This window comes from Sorex fumeus, unplaced genomic scaffold (assembly GCF_029834395.1).
Source record: "Sorex fumeus unplaced genomic scaffold, SorFum_2.1 ptg000047l, whole genome shotgun sequence".
NCBI lineage: Eukaryota > Metazoa > Chordata > Mammalia > Eulipotyphla > Soricidae > Sorex > Sorex fumeus.
The window spans coordinates 44,556,484-44,578,335 of record NW_026606104.1 but is presented as its reverse complement, the minus strand read 5'-3'; the positions used below and the strand labels follow the sequence as shown (position 1 = coordinate 44,578,335).

At 44.3% G+C, this 21,852-nt stretch overlaps 1 protein-coding gene and 1 non-coding gene across 6 annotated transcripts in view; both read right to left on the bottom strand.

Moving 5' to 3' along the window:
• PHACTR4 (phosphatase and actin regulator 4) overlaps positions 1-21,852 on the bottom strand; it is a 104,919-nt gene that overhangs the window by 4,236 nt on the left and 78,831 nt on the right. For all 5 annotated transcript variants that reach the window (XM_056123584.1, XM_056123582.1, XM_056123583.1 and 2 more), the window contains 7 exons: positions 19,593-20,187; positions 16,215-16,402; positions 14,089-14,242; positions 10,586-10,641; positions 6,771-6,832; positions 3,446-3,583; positions 1,730-1,806 (listed from right to left, as the gene is read on the bottom strand). In XM_056123584.1, the coding sequence (XP_055979559.1) occupies positions 1,730-1,806; positions 3,446-3,583; positions 6,771-6,832; positions 10,586-10,641; positions 14,089-14,242; positions 16,215-16,402; positions 19,593-20,187 (1,270 nt within the window). The remainder of the gene's footprint in view (positions 1-1,729; positions 1,807-3,445; positions 3,584-6,770; positions 6,833-10,585; positions 10,642-14,088; positions 14,243-16,214; positions 16,403-19,592; positions 20,188-21,852) is intronic.
• Positions 8,612-8,744, bottom strand: LOC130032229 (small nucleolar RNA SNORA36 family). The gene has a single exon (XR_008793779.1). It is a non-coding gene; the product is annotated as a small nucleolar RNA SNORA36 family (small nucleolar RNA).

Here is a 21,852-nt window from a genome sequence, read left to right as displayed (position 1 = left end):
TCTGAGAGGGGTGGAGGAATTGAATCCGGCTCGGCCGGGCCAGCCTCTTGCAAGGCAAATGTCCTACCGCTGTGTTATCGCTCCGCTCCTTTACTTACATGTCTGTACATATTTATATATGTATGCACATACGTGTAAGTTTTGAAGCCACACCTGGCAGTTTTTGGAGGCTATTCCTGGCATAGTGCTTGGGGTATCATGTGGAACTGAAGACTGCATCTGGGCTGACCAGGTACAAGGCACGGCGCCTGATCTCAGTACTCTCTCTCTGGTTCTACATTAAGCCTTTTCAGAAGTGTTCTGAGATTCACTTAGATACTTTCACTGATTCCATTTGTCGCTAGCTGATCCTAAAGTAATAGGTGAGTTGTTATTATTATTTTTTGTTTTTGTTGTTTTTGGGGCCATACTCAGTAATGCTTGGGGGTTACTCATTCAGACCGCAGCATCAAGAATGGTGGCAGTGGGGGCTGGAGCAACAGTACAGCAGGTAGGGCGTTTGCCTTGTATGCGGCCGACATGGGTTCAATCCCTGGCATTCCATATGGTCCCCCAAGCACCGCCAGGAGTAATTCCTGAGTGCAGAGCCAGGAGTAACCCCTGAGCATCGCTGGGCATGACCCAAAAAACAAACAAACAAATAATTAAAAAAAAATGATGGCAGTTATAAAAGATGATCCAAAACAGCCATATTACTAATGCAGATACTTTTGTCACTTTTTTTTTTTTATTTTGGTGCCGAGGAATTAAACCACAGAGTGACTCTGTGCTCAGGAATCACTCCTGGTGGTGCTCGGGGAATCATGCAGGGTGCTGGAGATTAAACCTGAGCCAACTGCATGTAAGGCAAGTTCCCTACCTGCTGTATCATCTTTCTGGCTCAGTACTGAGTAGGTTTTCTTGATCACACCATCAACACTAAATCAAAATATGTCAAGGGGGGCTGGAGAGATAGTACAACAAATAGGGCATTTGCCGTGTACACGACCGATCCGGGTTTGATTCCTAGCATCCCATATGGTCCCCCCAGCACTGCCAGGAGTAACCCTGAGCATTGCCAGGTGTGACCCAAAAAGAAAAATGAAAAAAAAAGGACACTGGGGCGAGAGCAATTGGACAGCAGGGAGGGCATTTGCCCGGCACATGGCCAACCTGGGTTCGATCCCCAGCATCACATATGGTCCACCAAGCACCACCAGAAGTAATTCCTGAGTACAGAATCATGAATAACCCTGAGTATGACCCAAAAAGCCAAATAAATCACGGTATCATGTTCCTCCCGTTGTTCATCGATTTGCTCAAGTGGGCCCAGTAACGTCTTCATCATGAGACTTGTTGTTACTGTGTTTGGCATATCGAATACGTCACGGGTAGCTTGCCAGGTTTTGCCGTGCGGGCGAGATACTCTTGGTAGCTTGTCAGGCTCTCCGAGAGGGGTGGAGGAATCGAACTCGGGTCGGCCATGTTGGCCGCTTGTAAGGCAAACACCCTACCACTGTGCTATCGCTCCAACCCCAAATAAATAAAAGAAAAAGAAAAAGAAAAGGGGGATATTAACATACCCCAGTGATTATAACAGGATTAAATTATAAAACTATATTTAGTACAGGCTAAATCATCTAGTAATCTAGTCTTGCTGCAGTCAGCACTGAGTCCTGCTTTTCCCATCAGTGTCCCTCTGGTACTCTTGCGTTTTGCTAGAGCTCCACTTAGCTGGGTCTTGTCTTACCGTGTAAAATGTTTGCTGTCCTCATGAACTTCCATCTCTGAGCTTTTAAACTCATTCAATTCTTTTCTTATGGCAGCCTGTGGGGTAGAAACAAAAATGCTTCAGCATCTGTTATTGCAGAGCAGTGATTTGCCCTCTGTTCTCAACTGAGTTTAACTGTGTGAGGGGCTGCAATCTGTGGCAGCACCCCAGCTTGACAGACATCACCCCTCTGATACCATTCATGCCTAAGGGAACCTTGGCCTCCAGCAAATCAAAACCCTTGAATAGGGCCCGAGCAATAGTACAGTGGGCAGGACACCACTTGCTTTGCATGTAGCCGACCTGGGTATACTCCCTGGCACCCCATATGGTCCATGAGCACGGAGCCAGGAGAATACCCTGAGCATCTCTGGGTGAAGCTCAAAATAAAACAACCCCCCCCCCAAACAACAACAACAACAACAACAACAACAAACTTGAATAACAGAAAAGAGATTTTATAGATTTCATACTTGGCACTCGAGTTTTTCCCGATATTAAAAGGTGAAATATTAGGGGCTGGAGAGACAGTATAGTGGGTAAGTTTCTTTTTTGTGTTTGGGCTATTTTTTTTGTTTATTTTGAGGTCATACCTGGTGATGCTCAGGGTTTACTTCTGGCTCTGCACTCAGGAATTACTACTGGCTGTGCTTGGGGGACCATATGTGATGCTGGGGATCAAAGCCAGGTCAGCCACATGCAAGGCAAACACCCTACTCGCTGTACTATCACTCTGGCCCCAATAATGGGTACGTTTCTTATCTCACATGCAGCTGACTCAAGTTTCCATGGCATTCCATATGGTTCCCAGAGCACTATCAAGAGTGCAGAGCCAGAAGTAAGTCCTGAGCACCTCTGGGTGTGGCCCGCCCTCCCCTAAAAGAGGTGAAATATGGGTAATTACTAAAATATACTACACAAATGTTGCAAACATAACTATGTTTTATTTATTTTTTGCTTTTTGTGTCACATCCAGTGATGCACAGGGGTTACTCCTGGCTTTGCACTCAGGAATTACTCCTAGTGGTGCTTGGGGAACCATATGGGATCGAACCTGGGTTGGCCACGTGCAAGGCAAATGCCCTACCTGCTGTGCTATCGCTCCAGCCCCTGTAAACATAACTATGTTTTAAAATGTGCTTTATTGTGGCTGGAGTGATAACACAGAGGGTAGGGCACTTGCCCTGCATATGGCGGGCCTGGGTTTAATCCCCAGCATCTCATATGGCCTCTTGAGTACCAGCAAGAGTGATTCCTGAGTGCAGAGCCAGTAGTAAGCCCTGACCGTTCCTGAGGGTGGCCCCCAAAACCAAAAGCAAAAAAAAAAAAAAAGCAGCTTTATAATTTTCTGTGATGTAGCAGGGGTTCTGTATTCTCCCCACCTCCAAATTTTGGGGCATACCCAGTTGTGCTTAGGGCATACTCCCTGCTCTGTGCTCAGGGACCACTCTTGGTGGTGCTTAGGGGATGGTATGTGGTGCTGGTGATCAAACTCGGTCACCCACATGCAGTGCAAGTGCCTTGTTCACAGTACTACCTCTTCAACCTGGTATTTTTAACACTATCAAAAATGACAATTTTTAATTTATGGTTTATGGAATGTCCTTGACATATCTTATATTCTTCAAATAAAGATGGACAAAGAGACAGACATATCTTTATCTATATAAAATGCACATTTATCTATTGAGAGACCTTGTCAGCAGGGGTCAGTTTAGTCCAAGGTTTGTCAGCCCGCCGGTCGTAGTCTTGAGCATCCGTCACTTCCACATATTCATTAAACCTCAGAATCTTCCTGGCAAGCAGTTCCGCCACTGTTGGTCTTTGGCTGAGCTGAAAGAAATGAAGCTCTTAGTTCATACTGCCCGGAATTCAGTAATTAATTGAATCACTCATGCATTTAAAATTGCATCTAATTCAGTTTCAAATTTCACTGCCCGTGGACTCATCTTGAGGACATTTATCCACTACTGAGCCGAGTCTAGTCCCAGAAATTCTGGGAATTAGGAGTTTATCACTATTGTGGGATCATATCTGGAGGTACTTGGGAAGGCAGATGTTGCAGGAGACCAACCCTGAGGCTTGAAGTCACACTGCCACCCTTTTTCACTGGTTTTGTATTTGGGCTTTATTTGGTGGTGCTCTGGGGTTACTACTGGCTCTGCACTCAGGAATCATTTTTGGTGGGGCTTGGGGGATGATGTGTGGTGCTGTGTTCGAACCTGGGTAGGCTACATGCAAGGTTACTCTTTGTACTATGACCTTACTCACTATATTATTGCTCTGGCCCTGTAATCCAATTTTAACAATAACCCCAGATTTCACTGCTTCATAATTAAAGATGATGCTTAGAACTGGATCACTTGGTCTTTATCTTTATCTCCTCTCAGTTCATGATGCTGCATCTTAATGGTCAGTATTCTCTTAAATTTGCATTTGGGGTCAATGCATTCAAGCCGCAATACAATCTTTTCTGTAGTCTGACTTCCATACTTGTGAGTTCACAAAATAATGTGTGTGCTACAGTTGGTGAGAGCTGCTTCCTGTTCTCCCCAGGCCTCTCCAGCAGAGAGACAAAGAGACAGGGGACCACAGACTGATGGTGAAAATGGCCTGTTTAATGCAGAGCTGTTAGTATATTCATAAAACATCTGGGGGGGGGGGAGGGTTGAGGTACAGGATCTAGGTGTGACTGATCATTTAGAGAGATAAAACATTTTGAAGAGGAAATTTTCTTGGGGAGATTAACACAAAACATTTGGTGGAGGAAACTCTCTTGGGGAAATTAACTCAAGGAGACATTGTCTCCCAGGGACATCTTCATTGCTTCTGTCTTTCCCTCTAGTAAATGTTAACAATTAAGTTTACTTCTTTATCAGTACTTGCAGTTGTTTGGATAAACACAGTAAAAGAAAAAGACCTCAAAACTTAGTTTTCTGGGTTCTGAGAGCAAGCAAGGCTTTTATCGTAAATCCCAGGCTATGTCTCCTCAGGCCAGTTCAGCTTGTCCTTTCCCAAGGGAGTCCTGTCTTTTAAGTCGTAACAGCTTGCATCAAGACCATGCATTTATACTTTCTAGATTGTCCCATTTTGATGCCGGGATAGCTTTGCCATTCGCCCTGGGTCCATCCCAGTCCCATGGAGGGACCTCCCTTTTGGGGTGTTAGAAACTATAGCAACTGAAGCCTGAGTCAAGTAATTATGATTAATGCCCAGGAGTAGATATATTTCAGAGTTATCAACTCCCAAATATTAGGCGCATAGCATTAATGGTCTTTCTGTGTTTAACCAAAGAACACTGCTTTATAGTAAAATATAAAAAGGTTATAGGGAAATAGAAAAACAGGTACAAATACATAGCATTTCAAATACAAATCACTACAAATACAAAGTCCAGAATTACCAGAAAGTTTTGGCTGATAAATAATCAAGACTGATTTGGGAAACTGAGACAATGAGAGGTGAAACAAAGAGAAAAGGTTACAGATGAACTTTAACGACATTAGGGATGCTACCAAGAGCATGGTAAGCTTCTCTGAGAGGAAAAGGGGTAATTAACTGATGAAGCCTAAAACACTTAGGGTTAATATCCAACACATACTCACTCAGCTTCAGATCATACCATCACTTTCTGGGAATATAGAGGATCACTGCTTTTTGTTTTGGGACATCTCTGGCAATGCTCAGGATTGAATCCAGATTAGCCACATGCAAGGCAAATACTCTACCTGCTGTATTATAGCTCCAACACTAAATCTTTTTTCTTTGGGGGTGGGAGGAACTTTTGGGGTCACACCTGGAGATGCACAGGGGTTACTCCTGTCCCTGTACTCAGGAATTACTCATGGCAGTGCTCAGGGGACCATATGGGATGCTGGGAATTGAATCCAGGTTGACCGCATGCTAGGCAAATGCCCTACCCACTGTCCTATCACTCTGGCCCCTAAATCTTATTTATTAATTTTTATTAGTGAAACACCATGAGGTACAGCTGTAGACTTACAAATTTTTGTGCTTGAGTTTCAGTTATAGAAATCTTATTTATTAATGAAACAGCCTATGAGAGGGGCCAGAGCAATAGTACAGCAGGTAGGGTGTTCTATGGGGTGCTTGGGATCTACCAGCCATGTGTAAGGCAAATGTCTTACCTGCTGTACTATGTTTCCAGTGTCAAAATTTAATTTAAAAACATTATTAGTTTTTTGGGCCACACCTGGTGATGCTCAGGGGACCATATGAGGTGCCAGGGATTGAAGCTGGGTTGACTGCATGTGAAGCAAAGGCCTTACCCACTTTACAATTTTTCTGGCCCTAGATTTAAATTTTTTTTTTTTTAACTTTTTGGATTACACCCAGCAGTGCTAAGGCGTTACTCCTGGCTCTGCACTCAGGAATTACTCCTGGCAGTGCATGGGTGAACCATATGGGATTCTGTGGATCGAACGCCCTCCCCATTGTGCTATCCCACTCTGGCCCCTTTAGATTCAATTTTTATTTTTTATGATTCTTTTAAAATTTATTTTCAAAAATTATTTATTTTTGCTTTTCTGGGTCACACCCAGTGATGCTCAGGGGTTACTCCAGGCTCTGCACTCAGGAATTACTCCTGGAGGTGCTTGGGGGATGATATGGGATGCCGGGGATTGAACCCAGGTTGGCCGCATGCAAGACAAACGCCCTCCCCACTGTGCCATCACTCCAGTCCCTTTAGATTTAATTTTTAAATAGGGGTCATAACCGACAGTGCTGAGGAGAGTGGTCCAGGAGGCAACTCTGAGTAGTATGTGACTGGTAATGGCGGGGGCTACATGCCCCGAGGACTGTAGTGCTCGGGACCCTATGCTGTACAGGGATTGATCTGGAGACCTCAAACATACCCAGCACATGCTCCAACACTCGCAGGCACATTACTGACCCTAAAATTCACTTCTCTTCATTAGGAAATCAAACAGGAATCAAACAGGTCACTCACATGTGAGAGGCAGCAATCACAAAGAAACCAAATAATCGGATAGCTTACCTTTCTGGTGAGCCGGCGTTTAATCTCTCGCTTTTCTGCCTGACGATCAGCCTCGTTTTTAGCTACAATTGACAGAAAAAAAGATTATTTTATTATTTCAAAATAGTAAACTGCATATCAAATCTTCTGGTAATTACACTGCAGTTGTTCCTAATAGACCCTAAGTCAGAATAAAATACAAACTTTGGGGATGGCTAATCAAGATGATTTTTTCCCTTCTTCTAGCAGTGCTGAGGATCGAAGTCAGAACAGCACATATACAAGGAAAGTGCTCCATCACCGAGACACATCCCGGCTTGCCGACAATTTTCTTGCCAACTGGGGCAATCGAATACTGAAGAGCAAGGATCTGTAAACTGGTATTAAGTCTGGCGAGCTGCCTGTATATATACTGCCCGAGAGTGAAGAATGTTCTTTATCCATTTTAATGGTTATAATCTGAATGTCCATAGTTAGTAGTTTCCCTTTGCTTTTTGGCCTGCAGTTGGAAATATCTACTGTGGGGACCAGAGTCATAGTATAGCAGGTAGGACGTTTGCCTTGCATGTGCTGACCTGGGTTCGATTTCTGCCATCCCATATGGTTCGCCATTATTCCAAGCATTGTGAGGAGTAATTCCTGAGTGCAAAGCTGGGAGTAACCCCTGAGCATCACCAGGTGTGAGCCAAAAGGCCAAAAAAGAAAAGAGAAAATATCTATTACATGTTCTCAAGCATGTCCTTGATGAAGGACTCAAAGAATGACTAAGAATAATTTTTTTTTTAAAGGTTTGGACTAAGGGCCAGGAGGAATGGTCCATGCTTGGAAGCTTGCCACAAGTGGGTGGGAGGTAGGGGGAGAGGGCAGTTAGGACAAAGAAGAGACCACTATGACAATGATAGTTGGAAATGATCACTTTGGACAAGATTTAAGTACTGAAAGGAGGTAAAGGGAGACGTAAAGGGAAATATATGATAACCTTTCAGTATCTGTATTGCAAACCATGATGCCCCAAGTGGGGGTGGGGTGGGGAAAGCAAGAAAGAGCGAGAGCACTCAACGAACGAGAGAGAAAGAAAGAGAAGTGTCTGCCACAGAGGCAGGCTGGTAATTACACTGCAGTTGTTCCTAATAGACCCTAAGTCAGAATAAAATACAAACTTGGGGATGGCTAATCAAGTTTGGCGGGGGACTGGTGGGAGGAAACTGAGGACACTGGTGGTGGGAAATGTATACTGGTAAAGGGACAGGTGTTGGAATACTGTATGACTGAAATCCGATCATAAACAATTTCGTAACTGTATCTCATGGTTACTCAATAAAAAAATAAACTAAAAAAAATAATCAAAGTCAGGATGGCTCATATACAAGAAAAATGCTCCATCATTGAGGCACATCCTAGCCCAAAGACAATTTTCTGCCCCACTGGAGCAATCAAATACTGAAGAGCAGAGTTTGTCTATGCATTGTTGAATTTCTAAGAGCTAGCAAACATTTTTTTTTTTTTTTTTGGTGGAGAAGCACACACAAATTACTTCTGGTGGTACGTGGGGGAGCATATGGGATGCCAGGGATTGAACTCAGGTTGGCCTCATGCAAGGCAAATGTCCTACCGGCTGTATTGGGCCTCCTAATAAATATATTTGAATTGTATACGTCATTAATCTCTAAATTTTATCAGAATCCATCATCTAGGAATTTATAAAGTACAGCAGAATGCATACATATATGTACTTAACATATTTAATACGTATTTGAATAATCATTTTAGAAGTATATGATTAAAGTATAAATGTTTAAAACAAAAGACTGCGCTAAATTTCGTGTGATTAGTCTATAAAATCTTCCACGTTTTATTTATTTATTTGTAGGCTAGGAGAAATTGAATAAAGAAATACCTTCCACCCAGTCAACTTCCCCAGCTCATTTCTTAATGTCCCAAAGTTTAATTACGAGAACAGGGAAGCAGCCCTGAACTAGGCTCAACACTCTGGTCAAAATTTCCCACACTTTAGAGTTTACTAAGTGATTAAGTTGGTTATATATAGTTGTCCCCTGATGTCCATGGGACTCCATCCAAAATCTAAATCCAAGGTGGTAAAGACCTTAAGAAAAATAGGGGGGTCAGAGTGATAGGCGTTTGCCTTGCACATGCCTGTACTCTCCAATCTATCTAAGTAGTGATGGTAGAATGAGGGACAACTGGCCAAAACGAGGATGCCTCCCAGTAACCCCATAAAACTTGACCTAGTCCTCTTTGGTGTGGAAGCTTTTATATTTATGTTTTGATTTGAGGGCGACATCCAGCAGTGCTCAGGGGACCATGATCACATGGAGAGCAACCCTGGGTCTCCTGCAGGCAAAGTAAGGCTTTACTTAATTTTTTGTGGCTTCCCAGGCAGTGCTCAAGGGACCATATGTGAGGCTGGGAATGGAAACCATGTTGACCTCATGTAAGCCAAGAGCCTTACCTGCTGTACTATTCTCAGTACCCCAAAATATGGTGTTAACCTACTAAGCCATCTCTCTTAACTTTCTCCTTTTTGCCACAGCTGGAGGTGCTCAGGGCCTACTCCTGGCATGTTTCTCTGGGATCCATGTGGGACAGGACAGAACAGTTTTCCCCCAACGTGCCCAGACATGTTGTGCATCGGGTCCAGGCAGATGTGGGGCGAAGGATGATGGGTGTACAGAGAAACCCTCTGGGAGAAGCTGATGGCTGTTCACCTCACTGCCAAATACATACATATTTTATAGAGGGTCTTGGCTTACAGAAAGGTCCAATCATGGAAAGTTTAGCATTACTGGCCCATCACCTTTCCAACTCTGCTTTGCCCCAATCAAATCCCAATCAAGGCTAGATGCTGCAGTCAGGATGACTTGCTAAGCATACATGACAGTTTGTGTTTTGGGCTCATGTGACTAGGAGGTTGAGTGAGGCTCAAGGCTGAACACCTGGTGCTGGCTAACACCTTGTTCCTGCCAACTGTGCCCAGGTACTCCCTCTTGCAAGGCTTCACCTCTGGGTCACTCTGCAAGGTCGGTCTTATCTGCTCCAGTGCCCATCACCATACTCCACAATAGGGGATAGATCTTGGGTTTCCTGAATGCAGAGCATGCAAACTTGTTCTTTAAACCATCTCCCTGGCCCCAGCAGGTCCATAAGATCAAATTTTACCCTTAATTTGAAAAAAACAAATCTATACTAGATTAAAATACTATTTCAGAAAACTTACTATTAAGATAGAAGGCAAGTTAAATACAGGCTCTTACTTTGTGAGTTTTAAGGTACAAAACATAAGCAATGAAAAAGTGAGGAGAACCCTGGGACTCCGCTGAGTGCCAGCCTCGGATTCCACCAGGATAGGCAGGTCCGCACTATGCACAGACTCTGTCTTACACTTCCCTTAAAATAAAAAAGTTGACCCACGTCTACCAGCTACTATCAAATCCCTGCAATCGCCCAAGGTAATTTCTGGAGTAGCCTGGGGAAAGGCACAGGTTAAAGTGCATGCCAGGCCTGCATGAGACCTGGATTTAATTCCCAGCACTGGGATTTTTCAATTTTTATTTTAAGGTATTGAGGAATAAACTCGGTTTCACACATGCAAGGCAAATACTCTGCCACTGAGTCACATTCCTAGCACCCAAAACATGATTTTGTTACGAATTATGGAGGAAAATCTAATCCTTTATTAAGAGCTAAGAAAAAATTGTCCGTGGTTAGAATACTTCCTCTTGGTCCTTGCAGAAAATACTCCTCCTCTCAATTGTGTATGTTAAAGTCAGAAATAAGCAAAGAAAATCTAAACAACTTTTCTCCGTAGACAGACTCACGTTGTAGTATATTTCGTTGTTCCAGTTCTTCTGGGGTTGGTCTCTGACTCAGTCGTCTGAAAAGGAGATAAATAAGAAGATTGTCTATGTTAGATCTCCCAATTCTGCACATTAAAATTTCTTTTTTTTTGGGGGGTCCTTATTTTAGCCCCTATACTAGCAAGGAATCAACAAAAATTCAAACTGTTTCGCTATTTCATTGCTTTAGTTGTGGACTGGAGCTATAGCACAGTGGGTAGGGCGTTTGCCTTGCACACGGTCGACCTGGGTTCGATTTCTCCGTCCCTCTAGGAGAGCCCAGCAAGCTACTGAGAGTATCCCGCCTGCACAGCAGAGCCTGGCAAGCTCCCTGTGATGTATTCGATATGCCAAAAACAGTAACAAGTCTCACAATGGAGACGTTACTGGTGCCCACTCAAGCAAATTGATGAACAATGGGAGGACGGTGCTACAGTTGTGGTGCTTACACATACTTGATTAGTGATAGGCCAGCGATGATATACTTGTGCTGGCATTCACAAATGGCACTGCTGCCTGGATTGTGCTCAGCATATGGGGTGCTGGAAATCAAACTCATTATTTCTTAGCAAAAAGTGGGTGCACTAGGGCTGGAGAGATAGTCCAGTGAGGAGGCACTTGCCTTGCACATGGCCGACCTGGGTTCCATCCCCAGCACCACTTATCCCTGAGTGCAGAGGCAAGAGGAAGCCCTGAGCACTTCCAGGTATGGTTCACTGTAGCACTGTCCTCCTGTAGTTCATTGATTTGCTGAGTGGGCACCAGTAATGTCTCCATTGTGAGACTTGTTGTTACTGTTTTTGGCATATCGAATATACCATGGGGATACTCAGGAGTAACTCCTGGTGATACTCAGGAGTTACTCTTGGCTCTGCAATCAGGATTTACTCTTGGCTGTGAGAAGGGGACTATATGGGATACAAGGGATTGAGCCCAGGTTGGCCATCTGCAAGGCACATGCCCTACCTGTTGTACTACTGTTTCTCCCCTTAATGGGTTCTCTTTCTCTGTAGTCATTATTTCATGGTTATGGTTATCTTATACATTACTTTGTCAAATTCATCCGTAAGTACTTACTTTTTAAATTTATTTATTTTTTAAGTTTTTGGGTCATACCTGGCAACAATCGGGCATCACTCCTGCCTCTCCTGGCAGTGCTCAGGGGACCATATGGGGTATGAGGGATTGAACCTGCAAGGCAGGTCACATGCAAGGCAAATGCCTCAACTACTGTACTATCTCTCCAGCCTCCTATCCGTAAGTATTTAAAAGTATATAAAATCTGTAGGTATTTAAAAGTTTATGCTATTACATATCACTACTGTAAAGCTGCCCATCCAGGGCTATGGACATGCTTCAAATGGCAGGGCAAACTGAACACTGCCAGGTTTGTGCCTCCCCTTGCTTCCAAGCCACGTTGGCTTGAATTCAGGCTTTGCATGTGGAAGCCCAGACTTCCATTACTGTCGCTACATGACCTCTCAGTACTGCTGGGTGAGGTCTCCAAAACAAACAGAAAAAACAGCAACAAAAAAGAAGACATCCTCAGTTAGAAAAATCTTGGGGGTGGGGTGAGTTCTGGGTCATACCTGGCAGTGCTCAGGGAGCCATAGGCAGTCTGGGGGATCAGATCAGGGTTGGCAGGGATAGTACAGTGCAAGGAAAGTGCCTTAACCTCTCAATTAGCTGTCTGGTCCTCAGTGATTTTCTTACGTTTATGCCAAAAGTTATACCTCTTTTTCCTCACTCTACCAAGAGAAACATCTAAGATGGACAAATACTTGTTTTTATACACCTATCTTCTACATGTACTACAGAGGCAGGGAGCCGGCCTGCATTGAATTTCTCTATCTTTTGATTCCAATGACCCTGAAAAATATATGACAACATTGAAAAGAGGCAGTTTATATGGAACGTGTGAAAAAGACCTAATGAAATGAAGGGCGTGGTGCTTAACTAGGTCGGTAATGGGATAAATGACACAGGGATCTTGCTGTCCTAGGAACTCCCTAACTTCTCTAGAAACTTAAAGAAACACACAGTCCTTATATAGGGACACCGTGCAAAGGGCTGGAGCCCCTGCTCTGACTCCCAGCATGCAATTTCTCCTAAGCCCAGCTGGGAATGATTTCTGAGCACTGAGCCAGGAGAAGCCCCTGAAAACCATTAGGTATGGCCCCAAATCAAACTCTCCCCAGCGAAATTTGTGCCTATCTCATTTTACTTTTCTTTTTGAGCCAGGCTAAGACCCAGGGCTCAGGAGTGGAGAGCATGTTCTCTGAGTTGAGCCAATCCTCAGCCCTGTATTCTTAGGGTGCAGTGAGGGGGTTCTGGTGGTGCTCAGGAAATGTTCCCATATGTGGTGCCGAGGAATCAAACCTGGCTTGGTCATGAGTGAAATAAATGCTTTACCTGTGGTACTCTCTTATCCCAGATTTATTTAATTAAAAAAATAATTAAGGAACGTGATTTATGAAGTTATTGATGGTTCGATTTCAGGCATACAGTTCGACACCAATTATACCACCAGTGTCAGATTCCCTCTCCCAGTGTTTCTGTGCTCTCTCCTGCCCCACCCCAACTCCCCAAATTCCCTCTTCACAGGCATGTTTCAAAGTTCTGTGGTTGCAGTTTAGATTTCAGTGTTGTTGAATCTATTCTTTGGATACATCGCTATACTACTCTCCCACATCACTGGTATTAACTGATGCCCCTGACCTGTCATTACTTCCCTTTCCTTAAAAAAATTTTTTTCTGGTTTTTGAGCCACACCTGACAATGCTCAGGGGTTATTCCTGGCTCTGCACTCAGGGATCACTTCTGCTGATGCTAGGGGGAAAATATGGGATGACGGGGATAAAACCTGGGTCGGCTGTGTGCAAGGCAAGTACCCTACCTGCTGTACCTGCTCTGGCCACTACTTCCCTTTTTCTTCTTTCCGTCCTTGATTTTTTTCCCTTCTCTGTCCATCTCCTTCCTAATCCTTATTTATTTCTTTAAAAAATAAGAATATGGGGCTGGAGCAATAGCACAGTGGGTAGGGCAATTGCCTTGCATGCAGCCGACCAGGGTTTGATTCCCAGCATCCTATATGTTCCCATGAACACTGCCAGGAGTAATTTCTGAGTGCATGAGCCAGGAATAACCTCTGTGCATCGCTGGGTATGACCCCCCCACCCCCCCGCAAAAAAAAAAAAAAGAATATGGCTGAGAGACAGCACAGTGACTAAGATACTTGTCTTGCATGTGGCCAACCTTGGTTCAACCCTCAGCACATCCCATATGATCCTCTTAGCCCTGCCAGGAGTGATCCCAGAGCACAGAGCCAGGAGTATGCCCTCACCACAGCTCTGTGTGGCCCCCAAAAATAAGTAAATAAATAACAAAAAATTTTTTTAAAAAAAGGTAAATTCGACCACTTATGACGGCTTCTAGTACGTGCAGTATGATATAGCCAAATCAGTCTTTTCTGAGCTAAAACTTACCGAATTAGCGTGTTTCCAATCTGGTGCCGTATTTCATTCCACTCCTCTTTGCTCTTTCGAGGCCAGGAATTCACGTTCAACTCTGGATCACTGGGTCTGTGGTTCAACTTCATTGCCAGCGTGTCTTTCCTCTTCACTTTGTTGGCCAGAGCACCTTTATAGAAGAGAAAGGAAACAATGTAGAAACTCAAGGCTTGAAGCCAAAGACTCAATCTTAAGTAGAACCTGGCAAGTCTGAACAAATGTCTGAATTTCCAGCTTGCGACTTGGACTCACAGATCCAGTTAACACAGAGGTGGGGTAAAGTGAAGACTGCTAAAATTGTTTCAGTGAGATGAACTAAATTGGTTGAGAGATCTTTGCTCCTTATTATCAGTCTGTATTCTCCTTAGGAAGGGCAGTAAAGGGGAGATAATGTAAGCGAAAGTCTTTGATGAACACACCTGATAAAATTCTTCCTCCTGGACTGGAGAGACAGTTCAGTGGGTAAGGTACATGCCTTGCACGTGGCAGACCCATGTTTGATTCCAGGCATCTGGTATGGTCCCCTGAGCCCACCACCATAACTTAGTCCTCCTTCCCTCTCTCCCTCCCTCCCTTCCTTCTTTCCTTTTCCCTTCTCTATCTTCTCCCTGGGCTGGAGAGATACACAGCGGTAGAGCGTTTGCCTTGCATGCGGCCAGCCTGGTCGAGCCAAGTTCGATTCCTCCGCCCCTCTTGAAGAGCCCAGCAAGCTACCGAGAGTATCTCACCCATGCGGCAAAGCCTGGCAAGCTACCCATGATGTATACAATATGCCAAACACAGTAACAAGTGTCACAATGGAGATGCTACTGGGCCGGCTCGAGCAAATCAATGAACAACGGGAAGACAGTGACAGTGACAGTCTTCTCCCTAAGCCTTATCTATTTCTTTAAAAAATAAGAATATGACTGAGAAATAGCACAGTGACTAAGGCATTTGTCTTGCGTGTGGCCAACCTTGGTTCAACCCTCAGCACATCCCATATGATCCTCATAGCCCTGCCATGAGTGATCCCAGAGCACAGAGCTCACACAAGCCCCCAAAATAAGCAAATAAATAATCCCTAGCAGTGCTCAGGGATTGCAACTGGCTCTGTGCTCATGGATCACTTCTGGAAAGGCTTGGGAGAACAACATATAGGGTACTGGGGATCAAACCTGGGTTGGTTATGTGCAAGATCAATGCCATACCAGCTGTACAATCTCTCCAGCCCCGCAAGATACCTTTTTGTTAAAGCTGCACTCTACTTTTTTTTTTTCCTTTTTTTTTTCAGGTCCAAACTGGTGATGCTCAGGGGTTACTCCTAGCTCTGCACTCAGGAATCACTCCTGGTGGGCTCAGGGGACCATGCGGGATGACAGGGACTGAACCCGGGTCAGATGTAAGGCAAATGCCTACCTGCTATACTTTCACTCTTGCCCCTGCATTTCATTTTCAAGACTCAGGATTCCACTATGTATAGATTTAAATACATAAAAGTGTCCCCCCTGCTTTGCAACCAACATAGTAAGTTCATATGACTTAAGAAGAGTGTCACTGCTATTATTTCAGTATCATCCAAATACCAAACTTCTTCTACTCCAAAATTTTTAACACCATCAATGTGAAAGTATTAGTTTATTTTTATTCCATATCCAATAGTTCTTGGGACTTCTTCTTGGCTTCTTGCTCAGGAATCACTTCTGGCAGTGCTTGGGGATCAAATGTGGTGCCAGAGATTTAGGGTTAGCTGCATACAAAGCAAGTGCTCTACCCACTGTACAATTTTGCTGGATCTGGTTTTTTTTTTCTCAAATGATACCAGAGATGAAATCTAGAATCTCTAACACTGAACCACATCTCTGCCCCAAGATACTGTGAAAACACAAACACACACGCACACACACTTTATATTGTAGTTGAAGTAATGTGGTTACACAGTGTTAGTGCACATGATTTTGGTGTATGAAGTTAGTGCACCCCCACCACTATCACCATCAAAGCAGCCATATGACTTGATGTGAGAGGCTACATATGTCCATTCACATTTGCTAAGAGCAGCGAGCAGATTTATGTGGAGAATACTTTTCTCCTTTGCTTTTCTTTTCCCCTCCCTTTCTTACTTTGTGGGCTTTCATCTTCATCCTCTTCATCTCGGTATTGAACGGGACCTTCTGAATCAGAATCACTCTCCTTTCCTTCTGCTTCCTCCTGCAGACACTGTGGTAGTTTAGGAAAGGATGAGGTAGGTATCACATCTTCCTCAAATGCAGATGGGTGAATCTGCTCCAAGTCTTCTTCATCGTCTGGACTAACAAATGAAAACATATTTTCCTTTTAGAAGAATAAAGGAAAACTAATTTACAAGACAAAGAACTGACTATACATTGGGGGCTGGAGCAACAGTACAACAGGTAGGGCACTTGCCCTGCACATTGCTGACCCTCAATTCCTGAACAGAGAACCAAAAATAAGTCCTGAGCACTGCCAGGTGATTCCCCCCAACCCCCCCCCCCCATTATATAGAAACATTCGGATAAAATAATTGCTTTTTGTTTGCTTGCTTTTGTTTTTGGGCCACACCCTGTGATACTCAGGGCTTACTTTTGGCTCTACTCTCAGGAATTACTCCTGGTAGTGCTTAGGAGACCATATAGGGTTGCCAGGGATCAAACCTGGGTCAGCTGCATGCAAGGCAAGCACCCTATCTCTTGTACTCTCTCTGGACCCTTGAATGAAATAAATTGTTTATTTTATTTTTGGGCCACACCTGGCAATGCTCAGGGGTTACTCCTGCCTCTGCACTCAGGAATCACTCCTGGTAGTGCTCTGGGGATTGTATGCGATTCTGGGGATCAAATGCAGGTCAGCACATACAAGACAAACACTTTACCCACTGTCCTATTGCTTCAGCCCTGATTGAAACAATTTTTACGTCCTTCCCCAAATTTTAACAATCTCATGGGTGGGGTTGTTGGTACACATCCAGCAGTGCTCGGGGGCTATTCTTGGCTCTGTGACTGGGAGTGACCCCTCTGAGAGTTCAGGAAATAATGAAGAACCAGGGTCAGCCTCATGCAGGTAAGGGACTGTACCTTCTGTACTCTCTCAGGCTGACCTGAAGAATCTTTTGAAGACATTTTTTTTGGGAGGACAGTAGGGGAGGGGGCCATACTCAGTGCTCAGGGCTTACTCCTGGTTCTGAGTTCAGGGATAACTGCTGGCAGGTTCAAATGGAGTGCTGGGGATTGAGTTCAAGTTGGCGGTGCGTAAGGCAAAGGATTTATTCACTGTACCGTCTTTCTAGTTTGTTGCTAAGAAAATTTTAGCAGCTTAACTCTTTAAGACTAGAGCGTTGGGTTCAGGGACAGAGCAAAAGTATAGCAAGGGAGGGTGCTTATCTTGCGGATGTGCCAGGTGTGGGCCTCCCTCCCCCTACACACACCAAAAAAACAAGTGTTGGGTGTGTAATGGGTGGGGAACCCAAAAGACTGCTGGGTTCAAATCCCAGGTCTACAACCTTCTGGCACATAAAGCCTCAATGATTCACATGTAAGATCAAGCTTGTTTTCATTTGATTAAGTAAGACTACAGAACACGTGACTCTGAACCTGGCTCAGGGAATATAGTCAGTCAAAGTATTTAACTCATTTCCTGTAAATTTAACAACAGAGAAGTACAAAATTATGACCCAGGATTGGAGATGTAGTTCAGGGGGGCAGCTGCTTGCCTTGCATGCAGCTGACCCTGGTTTTGAATCCCTGGCACCACTTATGGGCCCCTAGCACCTCCATCGGTCTCTTCAGAGCTGAGACCCAGGAAAAATCCCTGAGCACCACCCAGTGTAGCCCCACCCACCAAAACTACAGAACAAAAAATAGCAGAAGGCATCGTCTAGAGAAGATAAAAGTAAAGACAAAAACTAATTCCTCACTTCATATTATTACTTGACTACAAATTCAGGTATAAATTGCATTTACCATGAGAACTGGAGGTATAAAATTATGACACAGTTTACTTCAAAATCCTAAACTCTTTCCAAAATATGAAATAGGGACCAGAGCAATAGAACAGTGGGTAGGACACTTGCCTTTAATGCAGCTGACCTGGTTTCAATCCCTGGACCTCATCTGGTCCCCCAAGCCTGCCAGGACTGACCCTTGAGGGCAGAGCCAGGATAAGCCCCAGTACTGCTGGGTGTGGCCCCCAAATCAAACAAACCCCAAATAATAATACCAGCAAGTACAAAGGTCAGGGCAAAATAACAAGTAGGATGATCCTGCAAAAGCTTTATAACAATTATTCCTTTTTTGGGGGGGTGGGGCGGGGTAAGTCAGATCTGGTGTTGCTCAGGGGACACTCCACTTCTGGCAGTGCTCAGTGGAACCCATGTGGTGCCAGGAATGGAACCTGGGTCAATCACATGCAAGTAAGCACACTCCCCGCTACACTATCACTCCAGACCATTTGTAATTCTTTTAGTTACCAAGACATCTCAGTATGTCTTGAAAGTTACTGACACGAGCCAACATTTATTCTGGTCTATGGGGCTGAAATGTTGAATTTTCTTTCAGAATGCCTTTCTTTTTCTAGACTTATTTTCTTCTTCTACTAATGTGCCAAGTACTAATGCTGTGAAAATTGCCACAATAAGCCTATGAGGTAGTTATTATTTTATTTTACATGACTGAAGGGGGAAAAAAAGGTTAAGCTTATTGCTGTAGATTAATAAGAAAATGCATAGCAAATATATTTAGTATATTTACTATACAAATGGGCTGGAGCGATAGCACAGCGGGTAGGGCGTTCGCCTTACAAGCGGCCAACATGGCCGACCCGAGTTCGATTCCTCCGCCCCTCTCGGAGAGCCCGGCAAGCTACCGAGAGTATTCGATATGCCAGACACAGTAACAACAAAGTCTCCAATGGAGACGTTACTGGGCCCACTCGAGCAAATCGACGATCAACGGGAGGGCCTTTTTTTTTAACTATACAAATATAATCGATCAGTGGTGGAGTTGGGATTTGAGCCCTAAGTTCTCTTACCCCAAGACCAAAGCTCTTTGTTTTTGGGCCACATCAGGTAGTGCTTCGGGCTTACTCCTGGCTCTGTTCAGGTGTCACTCCTGGGAGGCCTGGGGGAACCATGTTTGGTGCCAGGAATTGAACCTGGGGTAGGACTTGCAAAGCAAGTGGCTTATTCACTGTATTACTCTCCTGGCTCCTTCACACACACTTTTTTTTTCTTTTTGGATCACATTCAGTGATGCACAGAGCTTATTTCTGGCTCATGCACTCAGGCATTACTCCTGGTGGTGCTCAGGGGACCATATGGGATGCTGGGAATCAAACCCGGGTCGGCCGAGTGCGAGGAAAATGCCCTACCCGTTGTGCTATCACTCCAGCCCCTCCTTCACACATTTTGTAGGTATGTTTTTTCCAGGTGGAATTATGACGCATCAAGGAGAGGAAAAAAGTGGTCAAGGTTTAAAGGCACTCACACTTTCAGCATCTCAATAGTGACGGGGAGGGACCTGGTCCGGCCCAGGGTGCTGCTGTCCTCAGAGAAGCTCTCACTGTTCTCGAAAAGCAATGAGTGGGCTCGGTGCGAGCCCTCCAAGGGAGGCGTCACAGGGAGCGGGCTGGTCAGGGCCTGCTGGATTCGGATATGCAGGGGGAGAGGGGGCAGCCGAGCGGGAATGTGGGGCTCTCCAGAGTTTGGGTCCGAAATCCTCTTGGTTCCTTCCTTTTTCAGATCTTCCTGCGGGGGAGCCCCTTGTGCTATGTCTAAGGAAGGTGGAAACTCAACTTCAGGCCCAGCTTGAACAGTCTTAGCCAGGAGCGGAGGGGATCGCGGGGGCTCTGGAGGTCTGTGAGTAGGCAACGGAGGGGACGGCGAGGGAGGCGGGATCACCAGCGATGACTCAGAGCCCATGGAACATGTGTTCTTTTCTCTCTGATCGCTCGAAGGTTTTGGGGGGACGGGGGCAGACTCTGACGTGGGCACCACGGTTGATGGAATGCCTCTCTTGGGTGGTAAAGGTGGGGATGGTTTTGATAATAAGGTACCACTGTTTATTGCTTGGGATAGTTCAGCTGGAAAAGAAAGAGAAAATATCAATAAGATTTTATAATGCATTATACATCTGATGTAAACTTTCTAAGCCCAAAGCCTAGAAACAGAACTGAGTTTCTCTTAATATTTTTGGCAAATTACATCATCTCACAGTTTTGCCATTTTCCGGATATCTTAACCTACAACAAAATTTATCATTATTATTACTCTGGGCCACACCTAGCGGTGCTCAGGACCTACTTCTGGCTCTATGCTCAGGGATCACTTCTAGTAGAAACTGGAGAACCATACGTGGTGCCGGGGATCAACTTGGGTTGACCAGTGCAAGGCAAGTGCCTTACCTGCTGTTCTATCGGTCCAGTCTTAAACAAACAAAATTTATATTCAGGAGGCTGAGGAGATGCTCACTGTGCAGGAGCACATGCTTTACATGTGGGAACCCCAGGTTGATCCTTGTTAATACATGGCTCATGGGCATCACTAGATATGCTGCCCTCAGATTGACACCCAAGCACAGAGAAGGTCCAATTTACATATGAAGAAGAAAAACCACTACCATAATACTCAGTAAGAAACTCCTTTACTTTGAAAACAGAGATAGCAATATTTTATTACTTGATCTTAGTATATATGAAGTTAACATGAACAAAGACAAAAAAAAATGCAGGTAAAATTCATCATTATTAGTTTGGCACACCTAGCAGTGGTCAGTTGCTGATGCCAGAAGTGCACAGGAGAGGCTTGTGATGCCAGGTCAAACCTTGGTGCCCCAACAGGCAAAGCATGCACTCAGCTATGGAGCTACCTCCCTGCACCCATAAGTGAAAATTCAAAAGACTTTTCTCAAATAACATTGCAAACATACATGAAAGATTTAAAAATAGAAAGTTTTGTACAAATGAAAGGTAATTCTGAGAAAACTAGACTTTTTCAAGGTTGGGGGTTTTCCCAATGTTTGGGAACCATCCAGGCCACATGCAGTGATGTTTCGAAAGCCACTTGGTACCAGTGATCAAACCCAGGCACTGTGCACTCCAGCCATGCGCTCGAGAACTGAGTTACTTCCTCAGGCCCCAGATAATTTTTGTTGGTGCCTCTCTAAAAACAAGCTATTTCCTTTACAACAAAACCTGTACCATTTGAATTGTTATATTACTTTTGGTAACTTAAAGAAAACATACCTGAAAATGTTAAGAAACTGTACTTATACCGTGACATGTTTGGCTGTGGTTCTTTGGGGGTGGGGGGCGGGAGGGGAGGATGTCAAATGTTTACTGAAAGGTTTACAAATTCCCTCCAACTTTTTTGCCATTTATGATGGCCTCTTCTGTCCTAAGATTCCTAATTCGTCCTTACTCCTACTATGCCATTATGCTTGTTAGTGGCACAGCAACATGCAAAGCAGTGGTTTCCAAGGTTTGAATCAATACAATTAAAATTTCAACTAACCTCAGTTGTCAACTTTTAATATTTCCAAGTAAAGTTTGATTTTAAGCATCAACCATTTGTAAATATAATCCTTTCATGAAAGAACCCCCCCCCTTTAAATGCAAAAGATTTGTAGTATCATAATTTTGGAATACAATTGTCCTTATAGGGGCTAGAAATATACATGTGTAGCCAGGGTGTTTGCCTGTTTGCCTTGGGCACAGCTGATCTTGGTTCAATCCTTGGAATCCCAGCTG